The 15,894-nt window shown below is 37.4% G+C and overlaps 1 protein-coding gene across 2 annotated transcripts in view; it reads right to left on the bottom strand.

Moving 5' to 3' along the window:
* GPC5 (glypican 5) overlaps positions 1-15,894 on the bottom strand; it is a 1,453,661-nt gene that overhangs the window by 1,117,467 nt on the left and 320,300 nt on the right. For both annotated transcript variants that reach the window (XM_509696.8, XM_063792277.1), the window contains exon 4: positions 2,775-2,908. In XM_509696.8, coding sequence (XP_509696.2) covers positions 2,775-2,908 — 134 coding nt within the window. The remainder of the gene's footprint in view (positions 1-2,774; positions 2,909-15,894) is intronic.

The following is a 15,894-nucleotide window of genomic DNA, read 5'->3' as shown; positions in this document are numbered from 1 at the left end:
GACAAAAATACTAAAACAAAAATGTATCATATCCCTGTGGAATTGCTGAGATTAGGGCCACTTCAAAAACATGAAAAACACAGTGGTGATGATTCCTAACACCTCGCTACTTACCTCGCCTATTTGGCTGGTATGTGCACACTGAGATGGACTTGGTGAAGGTTGGCTTATCAGAAACAGAGTCAGAGGGTGACTCCAATTACAGATGTTCCTTTATACGTGGTGACTACTTGGGCAAATCCAAATATGTCCTGACACCTGCTATGCAGCTAATGATTTGGCAAATTCTTTTACCTCCTTACCAATTAGTAAGGACAGTTGGAAATAATTCACTTTTAGCTGGCAAGGACCCCTTCACTGTTAGATGTCAAAAACTTTCCCAGTCCATGGTAGACAGGAGCCTTGATTGTCTAGATATCCTGTAGGACATAATGCTGACAATAAAATATGGATCACATCATCCCAAATGTCTTAGTAGACATATTTGTGCCTCTGTGGTGGAAAGTATTGACATTTCAAGTGCTTGACAATTCAGCAATGTTTCTAAATGTGGCCTGGATGTTACTGGGATATTCTTCTTATATAAAAGGAAAATTTCTGCACCTAAGATAACCTAAAATTCAGGAAGAGATACAGTGCTTTTTAGATTCCTTTACATACTAGAAAAAAGTCATATTATTCACTTTGGTGTGTTGCTCTAGCCCATTTACAGAATAGCCCAAAAGAGCTTTAATCTGAGAAAGAAAAGGCTCTGTTGCTTACTCATTTGCAGGGTGCTCTGATGGTGAGTCCAGTTAACCCTGTTTACTTATTCAGTGCTATCTGAAGTTTCATGGCTGTGTGGGTTAGTTGGTTATTTGGTTAGTTGCTTTGCAATTGAGCTCCGGTAGAAACTACACACTTGACCATGACCTAGCAAGTGACCGTGCAACCTGAGATTGCCGTGAAGAACTAAGTACTACCTGATCTGCCAGGCTATAAGACTAGGCTCGAATAGAAGTAATTACAACCAAGTGGAAGTGATCTATTGGAAATCAGGCTCAAGCGGTAGAGAAAGAACAAGGCACACGAAAAGGTAGCCCAGACTCAGCATCTACTCATGCTACATTGCTCATCTATTTCAATGGAAATTTATGACCTCATGGGGAATAATCAGTTGATGAGGGATACATAAAATTCAGGGTTAGTTTACAGAGAAACCTGTACAATAAATAAGCAACAAGCAGAAATATAATGCCATGGCAATGAAGCCCCTCTAAAGAGTGGTAATAAAAAATAGTGTAAAATTGAAATGCATAAGTGGACTCATGTGCAGTTCCTATGGTTGTTCACTCCGTGTGGCAGGAGACAAGCATGTGTTGGATCTATGCTGATTCACGGACAATGGCTAAACATGGCTGGATGGTCAGGGACATCAAAACAATGAGTTTGCAAGATTGGTGACAAGAAGGTCTATTCAGTGGCCAGGATAGATACTTTTAAAACCTTTCACTTGTATGAGCCCCTTATTGTTCCTGAGCCAGTTTGTAACATTTCACCTGCATTGGTTTCGTTTTGCTAGTGAATAGATTATATTAAAGGTTGGGTTTTGTTTTGTTTTCCAACTGGGTTGTTTTGGTGGTGAAATACAACACCTTGAAGGACTTCAGATCTTCTGTAGATGGGTTTTATTATAAAAACACCCTAGACAAAATATACTGATTTTTCAAGTGCAAGAAATGATTGCTGATCATTGTAGGTGTTTAGATAAAAAGAACAGCTACTTTACTTGTAAAATAAAATGCTAATTCTTTTTAGCTGTAGAAAATAGCCAGCAATAGCCCAGATCTTTATCCCATGCATACAGCCCATCTGATGAGAGAATGAGGCAATTAGGTGTCCTATCCCAAAAAAGAAACAGATTTTAGATTATAGAAAGGTTATGTGAAATACCTTATATATGAATTATTCATAGAGTATTATTAGAAATAATTATTTACTAAATGAATATAAAATTCTGAATTTCAGTCCAATTCAAAAAGTACTGACATAGAATCTAGTGTTTGCCAGGACATACACTGACTGGTCAACTAAACACACACACAAATAATAATTTCCTCTAGTTTTAAGAGCTTTACATCTTAAGTATCAATTATCAAGCAAAGGAACATAAAACGAGGCCTGAATTTAACCTGTGAAATATGATGGACATGGTGGTAGAAATGTGAGTTAGCAAGCCCTATGGAATGTGTATTATTTTGAATCAACAGATAACCATTTCTAGCATTTCATGTAAAAAGTATGAAAACCTCTTTTTATTCAACTTTTTAAAATATATGTTAAACATTCAGTAATACCTATCACATCATGTAAATATATTATCTTTCTGTCTTTCACTGTCCAATACAGTAGCCACTAGCCATATTTACAATTTAAAATTGTAATCCTCAGTCAGTAGCCACTAGCCATATTTACAATTTAAAATTCAATCCTCAGTCACACTGGTCACATTTTAAGTGCATGATGTCACATGTGCCCAGGGCCCCCGATATGACCTTCCATGTTATATTATGGAAATGTTCCATTATCACAAAAAGTTTTCTTGGTCTTATAAGTTGAACCTGTCTTCCAAATTAATGGAACAGGTGCAGCCACTGAGTTTTAAAGTTAATGAATATTGATCTTTTTTTTGTCCATATTGAATTTTATTCTATTTAATTGAATACGTTCTATTCTGTTGTAAAATTAATGGCTTACTTTCTTTTCTCTTTCTGGTTGTAAAACAAATGTCTTACTTTCTTCTGTTGGCAAGCGTCTCTTCACTGTTCCTTGTGGTGGTCTTCATTCCATGCTTCTCTTTGCTCTGATCAAAAGAACAACGGGGGCTTTGTGTGGGTGTTCTTACAGGGCGGCCACAAATCCTATTTACCTTTTAAATAGAAAACATTAAAAGGTAGTTAGAAATCATACTCCACCTTTCTGAGAATGTGATGTTTCATAGGGCCCAAAACAATGACATGTTTTTGCTTTCACCTCAATATTAATCTTAAATATAATATGTATATACAATGTTTGTCAATTTTTCTAACAGAGGAAAGTAAATTATCTGAATACGGCACTAATGATAAATGGATGTCATGGACATTTATGTGGTATGCAGTATACATGTGTAAGATACACAAAATCAGACAACTATATTAATAAACTGACTTATTTGTGTAACATTACTTTACCAAAATAGATATTATTTATGATTTATATGTATAACTAATCACATACTTGTCCTATTTTAAAATGAAATAACTTGCTGTTGAATATGGGATCCTTTTCTAAATGAATTCCAAGGCCAAAAGCAAATATCTTTGTAGTTTTCTTCTTAATGTCCTTTCTTAGAAATGACGATGAATATTTTGAATATGAAGATCTCCTTGTATAATAGTTCTGCATCTTCTTTTTCAGTCTGGTGTAATTTTAGGGTGTTATTACAGTATTTTTTAAAAAATAATTTATCCCCATTGAAAAATGTATTGTTTCTTTAATACTTATCTAGTAAAGAGCTCTGTATATTTTATATAATTATCATTGAAAAAATTAAGTAATTATTTTACCATATAAAGCATCAAAAAGATTTATATGATACCTTGTATAATTGAAAAGGCAGAGTAATATAACTGGAAATACGTAAAAGCATTGCCTGGAATCAGGAGACTCTGGTTCTGGTCCTAATTTTTCCTTTTTTTACACTGAGACCTTAAAAATATAACAGAACCTCTTTGAATGTGATTTCCTAATGTGCACAATGAAGAAGTTAGAATAAATTATTCCAAAGTTCCCTTAAAGTTATAAATTTCTTTGATTTTCCATGTAATGAGTATTGAAGAAGCTATGCATCCATTTCATTTATTTTACCCATATTTATTTTATTTCTAGTATTTGCAAAGCACATATATTAAATGTTATAATAGGGAAAATATGAGTAACTAAAGTTTCTCCTAATAGAGCTTGTAATTTAAGAGGAAAGAAATAAAGGAATCCTTCCAATCATCAAAATGCAAGTTGTATGTGTCAAAAAAGTGAGGCTGACAATGGATGTCTGAGAGAGGTGGGATCCTTGCCCAGTGGGGGTGGTGGGTGAAGAAGGATATCAGCAAAGACTACCCCGGGAAAGGCTACTACCCATCGGGATGAGACTTAGAGCATCTGTTGAGCCTGGATATGTTGAGGTTTATTTCAGTTCAATCAAATTAAAAATAAATATCTGTTATACCCTACTATGTCAATTGCTAGAGATACAAATCTGAATAAGGCATGGCCTCATGTACACAGTTGAGATGAAAGTTACACAGGTAAAATAGCAACTGTCATATAACATGACAAGAGCAACCCATTACAAGGATGTCAAAACGTTGTAACACATGGTTCTAGCAACTACACTGTGCATTTGGAACAAGAAGTACATGGCGTGAGAAATGGGTGTAGCAAGAGGCAAGGCTGGTGTGAAAGACATAAACATGCCATCGTATGACTTGGATACCGAGCTAAAGGACTTGTGAGAGCAAATGGAATGCAGGCAAAAGCTTCCAAGCAGGGAAAGTGCTGCTTCAGATTTCCACATGAGAAAACTCATCACAGCAGCCGTGCAGACGGAGGAAAAAGGGAGGTCCTTCAGCAGGCCCATGGAAAATGTCAAGGCCGGAAGTAGGCAGAGAAGCAGTAAAATGGAAGGAGTGGATTTCAGAGACGCACAGGAGGGACAAGAGTAGCACTTGGATATGGATTTGATAGAGAGTTTTCTCAGAACAAAGAACAGTGATGATGGGCAAAGGAAAAGTCCTCAGAGGGTAGGTACCAGAAAACATGAGGCTGACATGGACAATTGACAAAATTTTTCTTTGCTTGGAAAGATGGGTTCCTAACTGGTAAGCATAAAAGGAAATTATATTTAAAGGGTAAGTCAGAGAAAAGATTTTGGAGGGCTTTAAATGCCAGGCTAAGGAGCTTTATTTTTTAGATAAAAGCTCCTGATGGTTGCTCAAAATGTAAAATGCCACAGCTGAAGTTTAGCAAATGCATGAGGCCGCACTGTAGAAGTTGGACTAGAGAGAGAAAACCATTCAAGGCAAGTAAACTGTTAATAGACTTTTCAAGTAGTCCTGAATAAGAAATCTTAATTTTGAACTGCAGTAGTGACAGTGTTCATGAGTTACAGATAGAAGAGAGGCAAAGTCAACAGGGCCGGGCAAATGATTGACAGTGAGAAGTAAAAGAAGCACAAGGATAAGGTGGTAAAAGGCTCAAAGTGAATTTCCACTTTGAAAAATAGTGATAGTGAAGTATAAATCTATTAGAAACATGCTAAATTATTCACAAAAATGAGGAAAGTATGTTCGCTGTATGTTCATCAACAACTCCTAGTAACAAGAACCCAAGGAAGACGATCTAAGTTGACAGTGGTTTTAAGTGGATAGAGTAAGATTATTTGGCCACACCACAGAACAGTTTGAAATAAAGAAGCAAAGAGGAAGGGAAACAGAATCTGCAATCACGATCCAGTGTGCCTTGTCATAGGGTTTGAGGCAAGTTATGGAACTTCTATGTATCTTAGTTTTCTCATCTTTGAAACTCAAGAAAATAAAACGACTTTGAAGTTATGAGTTCAGAGAAATCTTATCTCATCCTGTCCCTCCCTCGTCAGACCTCAGATTGTAACTGCTATTTATTGAACATGTTTCCTAGGAAGGCAGACTGAGAGCTGAAAAATACCAGCCTTGCAACACCTTTATCCCCATTATCATCTTTGCAATTATTTTTTCAAATACAAAAGAAAATGCTCTAGCCATAGACTTATAAGGTATCTTTGATTGTATCCAAAGATACAAGCATATATAGCTGATTCTAATAAATGCAAGTAAATTTCAAAGCCCTTATATTTGTTGACTTGCTATGAGGGAGATTAACTTCATACTTTATTGAAAAGAAAAGGAAAACCATCTGTTATCAGGACACTACCCTGTCACCTCAGCTCCCTAGAGGTGAGCCAATTTGGGTGGCACCTTTCAATACTAGTACCTTCTTGCCATTGAAAAAACCTTCACACTCACGTTGACAATTTTTCATCTCTGACTTATACTGCAATTTCCTTCTTAATTCTCCTCCCTGGTCTCTACCATTTTCCCCTGCAATCAGTCTGAAATGTCTTGGAAAAAATTGTTTTCCTCCCTAATGCTTATCTACTCCAGTTTTCAGTTCCTTCCCAGGCTTCCCACTGATTTTCAAGTTCCCATCTCACCTTGAAATGACTCTCTTAGTTGCTCCTAGCCCATATCACTTCCACCATCCTGATCAAGTATTTGTTTCAACAACTGCTTGTCACTTAGCTGACTTTCCCCATTCTCACTGTAATCTTGGCACTACGTGCAAAAGCACAAACTTATCTTTAGAGCCTCCCCCAACTGTGCACTCAGTCTTATTCAAATGTTCAGATTTTCAAAGCATTTTACAAAAAAACTTTGTAAAGAATAACTTAAATTGTTTATTTTCATTTGACTCAAAAAGCGGAGCTCCTCTTTCTTTTTGTTTTTGTTTTCGTTCTTTTTTTTTCCAGACAGGATCTCACTCTGTCGCCCAGGCTGGAGTGCAGTGCCATAATCATGACTCACTGCAGCCTTGACATCCCTGGCTCAAGCAATCCTCCCACCTTGGCCTACAGAGTAGCTGGACTATAGGCGCATGCCACCATGCCTGGCTTATTTTTTATCCTTTTATTTTTTTGTAGAGATGGGATCTCACTATGTTGCCAGGGCTGGTCTGAAACCCCTGGCCTCAAGTGATCCTCCCACCTCAGCCTCCCAAAATGCTGGAATTACAGGCATGAGACACCGTGCCCACCCCATAGTCTCCATTTCTTTTGCAATAGTACTTCCTTAATGTTTATTAATAATAATACAAGTTGAAAAGCAAAAATGTTTAGAATATTACAAATTGAAAAGGAAATTACAAATTGAAAAAAAAAGGAGGTAGTTCAAGTGATTATTAAGCACACTGGGTTAGAGGAGGAGGCACAGGCTCACTTCACAGTCCCTTGGATGTCAGGGTAACTGATTGCTTTGCTTCAGGCCACATCTGGGATGCTTGGTGTTAACAGAGAGGCGGTTAATAGATTACATAAGGCATGAGTCTGCATGTATCCTTGATAATAATAATGATACATAAATAAAATAAGAAACAAAGTAGTTTGTGGACACATGTGCTGTGCTCCATTATATTAAATAACTCATATCATTATATTAAAAGCTAATTTTAAACTGTCCAGAGGAACTATGCTATTGGTAATTTTTTCTGTTATAACAACAAATTTGAGTTTATTTTCTCATGTTCAGTTCCCTTATGATTCTGAGAACTAGTTTCTAAAATTGCTGGCTGATTTTAGGGGTAAAATCTGTTCCCACAAATCTGTTCTTCTCAGTGTTGGAGAAGCTAATTCTTCAACACAGAGAGAAAGTCCATGATGTTAGTTTTATTTCAATGAGAACAAATTTAGGAAGGTAGTAAGCTGGGCCAGGTCACTATGGGGGCAGAGGTAATGTCCCAGATACATTAGATTTGGATTTTATTTTTCAGACTATTATACTATATTAATAATTAATTGGCAAGGGAACAGAATTATTGTTTTAGAAAGATCTGCTATAGTCATTGCAATCAACAAAGGGACTATTCCAATAGGTGAGGTAAGAGAATATTGGAATAAACTCAGAACCAGTGAAATCAGAGAGGAAAAGGGAAAGTTCCTTTATGAGTGCAATGAATGGTATTTGACTAGGGGTTGACTCCCTATATAAGGTAAGAATGAAGAAGTTAAAGCTCTTGGTGGTTTTAAACCTAGTAATCGGGATGATTAAAGAGCCAGACACTGATATATGGAAGTTAGAAGGTAGAACAAATTTAGTTTATGGTGTACCTGTTTTTTTTTTTGGAGGGAGAGATTAGTTCTCATTTTGAGCTTTAATTGTGAGGTAATTTCTAAAAGACAGCTCTAAATAATAGATTGGAGACCAAAACCAAGTTAATGAATAGAATCGCATGCATAGAGCCAATAATTAAACCCACGCAAATAGATGAAATCATAAAATGTATATAAAATGTAAATGGCAGAAGGAAAATCTTTCAGATGCAGGAGAAAGAGAACTCATATAATATACTGTCCCCACCCCACAAAAAAGGAGGAGGAGAAGAGCTTTTACTATGTTGCTACATTTGTATCAATAGAAATGAAAAATAAATAAATAAAAATAAGTGATTACAAAATATTATGCCCTAAAACTATGGAACAACTGCCATCCAAATAGTAGATATGCTACATTCAAGGTACAAATAATTCCATAAGCCAGGTACGGAAAACATATAAAAGTTATAACCATAATACCACTTTTAAAACACTAGTACATTCTAGTATTGCAACAAGGAATATTTATAGGAAGTTATAAATTATTAAGACTCCATAAAGCACTGCCTTTAAACAAGCTACCATAAGGAAAATTCCAAATTTGTACAAGGTGCCCAGTTCTTGGGGAAAACCAAATAAAGTAATGTTAAGGTTGAGTAAGAGAGGAAATACATACTATCTCTGCTTGGCAAGAATTAGAGGCATGTTTATGCTATGGTTAGCAAAGAGTAAAGAAGGTCTTCTGTTTAAAGTGTTTACTTGGAGGCATGGATCCTTTCAGTTTTCCACAAGTTGCTTCTCCACATGGATTTCTGCTAGATATTGTCATAAATTTTCCCATTCTAACTCATATTATATTTTGAATTAAGGAAAAGAATAAGGAGGAAGAGGCAGAGGAAGGGAAAGACAGGGAGAAGCAGAAGCACATTTTAATAATCTCCTATTGGCCCCACTGTGAAAAGAATCTTGATTCCACGTTGCTATTTTTGCATTCCTATATATTAAACCACCAGAGGGCGCTTCTGCATTTCATTCCTATTCATAATTATTAATTAAACTTACTGTATGGGTCCATTTAAAGCATTTAGTTCAGGCTCTTAAAGGAAAATCCAACTTGTAGGCCCAAGTGACAAGTGCTTAGATATGAGAAATCTTCAGAAAAATCTAGTCTTTTATGTAAAACCACCAGGCTGAGGCTGCAGTGCCAATGTCGTTAAATAAGAAATGGAAAACCAACCCATAATTGTAGACTAATTTGTCCAGACTGAGCTGTCTCAAAGTCAGGAATAGAGATACTGAGAATTGACCAAGGATTTCAATTATTTCCCCTTTTTCTCTTTCTCTCTTTTTCTTTCCTTTCTGATTTCCAGTTTTAAAGATGCCTTTGTTTAGGAAGTTCAAAGACTGAAAGCCAAATCAATTTTTGTTCTTGTTTAGCTGCAGATGACAATGTCAATCAATACACTGAGCCCTCATTATTGGTAGGACATTATTGTAGTAGATGGGAATAGAGCAAGGAACCTTCTCTCTAGGAGCTTATATTCCAGTGAGAAAACTAAAATTATGACATTAAATAGACAACTTTAAGTCTTGATGAATGTTATTTAGTTAAAAATGCATCATTGGTAGTGGAATGGGGTAGAGTGGGGGTGGGGTGCTCCAGCCAGGTGGTCAATTGGTTTAAATACTATTTTCTACTTGTTTGGAAAGTAGTATTTAGGTTATGTTCCGAATAATGTTAACAAACAGCCATGGGAAGATCACATGGAAAAACTTTATATGCAGAGAGAACAACTCTAAAATAGAAGAGAAAGAAAGGCCACTGCAACTGAAAAATGCCACATAGTACTGGGGAGCCTAGGGGGATGAGGCAAGAGGCAGACTGGCCAGATCATCGGGTAGTTTCCCACATGCTCTGCCAAGGGCTAAATTTGTGTTCTATGTGGGCTCTGAAGTAACTGGAGAATTTTGAGCATGGCAGTAACATGATCTCTTTTATGTTTCAAAAAAAATATCACACTGGCTGTCATTTGGAGAGATGTATGCACAGGGCATAAGAAAATGGACAAGAGGCTGGGCACGGTGGCTCACGCCTGTAATCACAACACTTTGGGAGGCTGAGGCAGGCAGATCGCATGAGGTCAGGAGTTCGACACCAGCCTGGCCAACACGGTGAAACCCTATCTCTATTAAAAACACAAAAATTAGCCAGGCGTGGTGGCAAGCACCTGTAAGTCCAGCTACTCAAGGGGCTGAGACAGGAGAATTGCTTGACCCTGGAAGGTGGAAGCTGCAGTGAGCTGAGATTGCACCATTGCATTCCAGCCTGGGCAACAAGAGTGAAACTCAGTCCCCCCACCCAAAAAAGAAAAAAAGAAAGAAAGAAAGAAAGAAAGAAAGAAAGAAAGAAAGAAAGAAAGAAAGAAAAAGGAAGGAAGGAAGGAAGGAAGGAAGGAAGGAAGGAAGGAAGGAAGGAAGGAAGGAAGGAAGGAAGGAAGGAAGGAAGGAAGAAAATGGACAAGATAAAAAGAGTGAATCCAGCTATGAAGTTTTGAGTGTGTTTCAGGGGAGAGATGATGTTGCCTTTGCTAAGGGTGGTCTATGAGGACTGAGATCCAGTTGGAAGATCTATCTGGATCTATCTGTCTATCTATCTGGATCTATTTATTGAAGGAGGAGACAGCAGAACTTGAGGGGTGGATCAAACATAGCAAGTGAAAGAAAGATTCATGAATCTCTGGTATCTTTTGTCTGAAGCGACTGGGCACATGAAGGTATCATTAAATGAGATAGAGAAGACTAAAGGAAGAGATTTGGGAAGAAATTAAGTCTCTCTTGGACATATTTGGCTTCCTATGACAATCACTCATCCAAGAGGAGCTGTCCAATATGTTGTTAGTTACCTGAACTGAAAGCTCAAGGGAGAGATCAGGCAAGGTACAAAAATGTGGTTTTCAACAGCAGGCAGTTGGATGAGCATAGGGGAAAGACAGTGCTGAAGACTGATTCTTAGGCATTCCAACATTTAGATGTGGAGACCAAAGGAAGTTGAAAATGATTCTGAGATGAAGCTCAAGGAGAAGTAAGGCAATCTCAGAAGAGTGAGTTATCTCAAACTACAAATGCAGAAAGCATTTATTGTTGTTTTTAAAGATTAAATGATTAAATGTTTCAAAAGCTACTGAAAATTCAAGTAAAATGAAGACTAAAATTCATCATTGGCTCTAATCAGAAGAAGACTATCAGTGATTCGTGGAAAGTGTAGTTTCAGCACAGAGTCAGGTAAGAAAGCACAGTGATCAGTGGGGGTGCAAGAGATAAAGATAAATAAGAAATACACAAATCATTCACGGAATTTTGGAGAAAGAAGGCAGATTTATGGGACAAAGCCTAGAGAAGGGATGGAATCTAGTGAGATTCTGTTTTGTTTTGTTTTTTGGGGGGACAGTAGCCATTACCACATGATTATATTTTTAATGTAGAGACCTCGTTTCATATAATTTGATCCAAAATACTTCTATTGCAAAACAAGTGAGACAACATTTTCCATAGTGTGGAAGTGTCAGGGAGACATGCAGTTTAAACATATAACCTGAATTTGACATGCCTTTCTTTATAGCTTTATCCAAGGCTGATTAGAATTGTATTCACCTGCTTTGAAGGTACTAGATCATCTAAATGGAGATTTGGTAAAGAGAGAAATAAGAGCAAAAAAAAAAAAAATGAGGGAGAAGAGTAAGTACATTGAACATTTCCATAAGATAAAGTGATTTTGGAATTAGAAATAAAGGAGTAGAATACATTTTATTCTAAAATTGGCAAAAACACCCATAAGTCCATCACCCCTTTTTATATTAGCTGTCTTTTTCCTATCAATTTTTACATGACAATTTTATATTCTTCTTTTTCAATTAAAATTGCATTGCAAACAGTTTCCTAAACCATAGATCTGTTTTGTGAATATCATGTCAATAACTGAATAAAAGTAAAAATAATGGAGTAAGTCAGCTGGAATGGTAGGAAATAATGACCATAATGTGAGATATCTGACTTGAAGATTTCAGAGATAGTGCAGGTATTGGTGTTGGATTTGGGAAGGCAGGAGAAATCAGACACACAGGTTGGAATAATGATCTTGGATAATGCAAAAGTCTTCAGCTCTTGATGGTCACTGGTATAAACAGGAAAGTAAGGCTTCATAGACTTCCTCCTAGCAGTCAGAGCACACATATTCAAGGACCTAGGGGCGGCTGGAGGGTCATGGCAGCTTGCACATCTGTGGAGGCAGGCCAAGACTTTGGCAGCAGTCAGCAGGATGCTGACTCACCAGAGCAAACGGGCAACTGCAGATTCTAGAACACATGCTATTGACCTTAATCAATTCACTTGCAAGCTCTGTCCATCCTTTGACATTTGCAAAATAGACATACTTGATTCACACGCAGCTGTGATGTGAGGATTTGGTAAATAAATAAGTAAATAAATAAATAAATAAATAAATGTAGGGGTTTTTTTCTCTTTAACTGTGTAAAGTATTATCAATAATGGCAATAAAAACTGTAAATAAAATACATTTTGCCCTCTAATTTCTTATCTTCAAAGAGTTTATAATCTAGTTAGGGAGGTAGAATTTCTAAGTATGAAATGTATTGATAATTATATAAAGTTAACTTCAGTACAATAGAAACACCATCTCAATGGGGTATAAAGTATGTGCCAAAGAAATGCTATAAGCCATGAGTGGTATAGGAGCCAGAGAAAATCACTGGGAACCAGGGTCATCAGGGAAATCTTTAGATAAACCCTGAATAATTCGTGGAAAGAAAAGAGAGGAATTCTACCCTGAGGGCAAGAGTATGCAGATGGGGGTAGAATTCCAAACTGTGCTATTAATTTGGTTATACTCAGGAAAGCTTGATTCAATCACATTTTTAAATATTGTGTCCAAGAAAATATAATAATTTTCCTCACATGACCATTGAGCTTTGTGATATTTTAAACCCTCATGAGTTAGGTAGCACCACAAACTACTAAACTCTTCTTCATCAAGAGAAGAAAGCCAGCTACTACAATATCAATACTGAGGTTGTGAGAAACCACAGAGAAGGGAAAAAAAAGCCACTGGGAAGCAAGTTTAAGATTAGGGGAAAGTGGCCAGGCTCAGTGGCTCACGCCTGTAATCCCAGCACTTTGGGAGGCCAAAGCGGGTGGATCACGAGGTCAGGAGATTGAGACCATCCTAGCTAACATGGTGAAACCCCATCTCTACTAAAAATACAAAAAATTAGCCACGCGTGGTGGCAGACGCCTGTAGTCCCAGCTACTCCGGAGGCTGAGACAGGAGAATGGCATGAACCCGGGAAGCGGAGCTTGCAGCGAGCCGAGATCGCGCCACTGCACTCCAGCCTGGGCTACCGAGAGAGACTCCATCTCAACAACAACAACAACAACAACAACAACAACAACAACAAAAAAGATTAGGGGAAAGTGGGAGGCTAAGTAATATCTCTAGACATGTAAAATCAAAATTTGACCATTTCATTTATCAGTGGGTGTAAGAATCCTACATTGAAAAAGCAATTTTTTAAAAATAATAACTAGATAAAAAGCAAAATGGAGAAGAAATCGATATGACCATATTTTCTCTACTCTTCCAAAGCTGAAAATGTATGAAGATGCTCTAGAAACAGCACCAGCTAGGGGTTTAAAATGTGCAAGCAGGCCGGGCGCGGTGGCTCACGCCTGTAATCCCAGCACTTTGGGAAGCCGAGGTGGGCAGATCACAAGGTCAGGAGTTCGAGACCAGCCTGGCCAATATGGTGAAACCCCATCTCTACTAAAAATACAAAAATTAGCCGGGCATGATGGCAGGCATCTGTAGTCCCAGCTACTCGGGAGGCTGAGACAGGAAAATCGCTTGAATCCCGGAGGTGGAGGTTGCAGTGAGCCAAGATCCCGCCATTGCACTCTAGCCTGGATGACAAGAGTGAAACTCCGTCTAAAAAAAAAAACTGTGCAAGCAAAGGCTGTTCTGCTTTCATCAGGTATCTCGCCTTTTCACTTCCCCACTCCTGCACTGGAATTTCCTTCACTCAAGAGTGAGCTTTCCCTAGCTCTTCTCAGATAGATGGAAGGGCTACCTTGCCGACTTTCTCTCCAACACTCTCTCAGCTCTAATCCTTCCCTCCAGGTCCCCCAATTAATCTTCCTAAAGCACAGTTCTGATCAAACTGCTCTGAACCAAAGCCTTTGGTGTTCTTCCCATCTCCTAATGAGGACAAACCAAATTATTTCATGTGAATTTACAGCTGAAGCTGGAAATTTCCCAGCACTCCACTTTGAGTATCCAACACTTCAGCTAAATTGTGTTACAGTCTCCGGAGTCACCCTGTACTTTTCAGTCTCTACTTTTCTTTTTTTCTCCTTGCCTGTTTCCACTTCTTCAGATGTGTTTAAAATATCACCTATGAAATTAAATTGCTCGCGATCTCTCAACTTGAGTTTATTTATCAACCTTGCCAGCATTTGGTTTGCACGTCCCCGGTGGGATTTGTCCTGTAGCAATGTGGAGTAGAGTAGAGGAAGTATTTTGTTTGGTCGTGTTTACAGTTGTTCTCAGTAACTACCAATCCCTCTCCCAGTCCCCAGAACAAAGCTAATAGCCATTTACGCAAATGAATTAATACTTTTGTTCTCAATAACTCATTTGTTGGAAATAGTCACATGACAATGCAGGAGACGATTTAAATGCTCCTTTCCTAGAGTACTCAAATATAATATCATGCCTTCCTTCTGATCGCATGGAGACCTTGTAAGTTTTTCTGCCTTTGTCATTCCTCACATCTACTTACCTATAACATTCCACGCACATTCATGTGTCATATATTGCACAGTGAGAAAGGCAGTTAAAACAGACTGCTGACTGGAGTTTCAACATATTTGATAGACAAATGCTTATTATGCAGAATATTTGAAAAACTAAGAAAAAGATAACCAAATAAAAAATAAATGAACACAAGATATGAATACATAAGTCACAGATATAATGCAGATGGCAATAAACATAAAAGCTGATCAACCTCAATATTTATCTTTGAAATTAAAAATATAATTTCATCCAACCAAATAGAAAAACATTTAAATATTCACAGTATCAATTGTTTGTCAAGGTATGAGAAACCAATAGTCTCTCACGTTACTGTGAATGTAGAGTGGTAAATCCTCTAATGAGGTGGAGGTGGGGAATTGGCTGTTTTTATGATGTTTGTAAGTGTATACTTTCTACCAGGCAGTAATTCTCATTAACCATAGCTCACCTAAAAAAACAACTACACTTAAGAACAAGGAGGCATATACAAGGATGCTCAATAGATCATTTATTTTGAATAATGAAAAACTGAAAACTAATGCCCATCATTCTTCAATGACTATAAAATCGATAGTATGTTATATAGTTTTTATGTACTTTGTAATCTTTAAAAAAAAAAATCAAGATGGGCCAGGCATGGTGGCTCATGCCTGTAATCCCAACACTTTTGGAATTTGAGGTGGAAGAATCGCTTGAGGTCAGGAGTTCAAGATTAGCCTGGGATACAGAGTGAGACCTTGTCTCTACAAAAAGTATTTTTTAAAAACAAGATGAGCATGGTGCTGTGCACCTGTAGTCCCAGCTATTCAGGAGGCTGAGGTGGGAGGATCGCTTGAGCCTAGAAGTTAGAAACTATAGTGAGCCCTGTTCAAGCCACTGCACTCTAGCCTGGGTGACACAGAGAGAGAGAGAGAGAGAGAGAGACCCTATCTTAAAAAAAAAAAAAAACAACTTCAAGATAATTTATGAACAAAGAACTGAAAATGATAAGGTATCATGTGTGGTATTTAAATTAAAATACCACATATTTCTATTGTTATAGTTATTTATACATATAAATGAATTTTAAATGTCTGGAAGGGTACATAAGCAATCCCAAATGGTG

This window comes from Pan troglodytes, chromosome 14 (assembly GCF_028858775.2).
Source record: "Pan troglodytes isolate AG18354 chromosome 14, NHGRI_mPanTro3-v2.0_pri, whole genome shotgun sequence".
Lineage (NCBI taxonomy): Eukaryota > Metazoa > Chordata > Mammalia > Primates > Hominidae > Pan > Pan troglodytes.
Note: the sequence above shows the minus strand (reverse complement) of the source record. Positions and strands in the feature narration are given on the sequence as shown.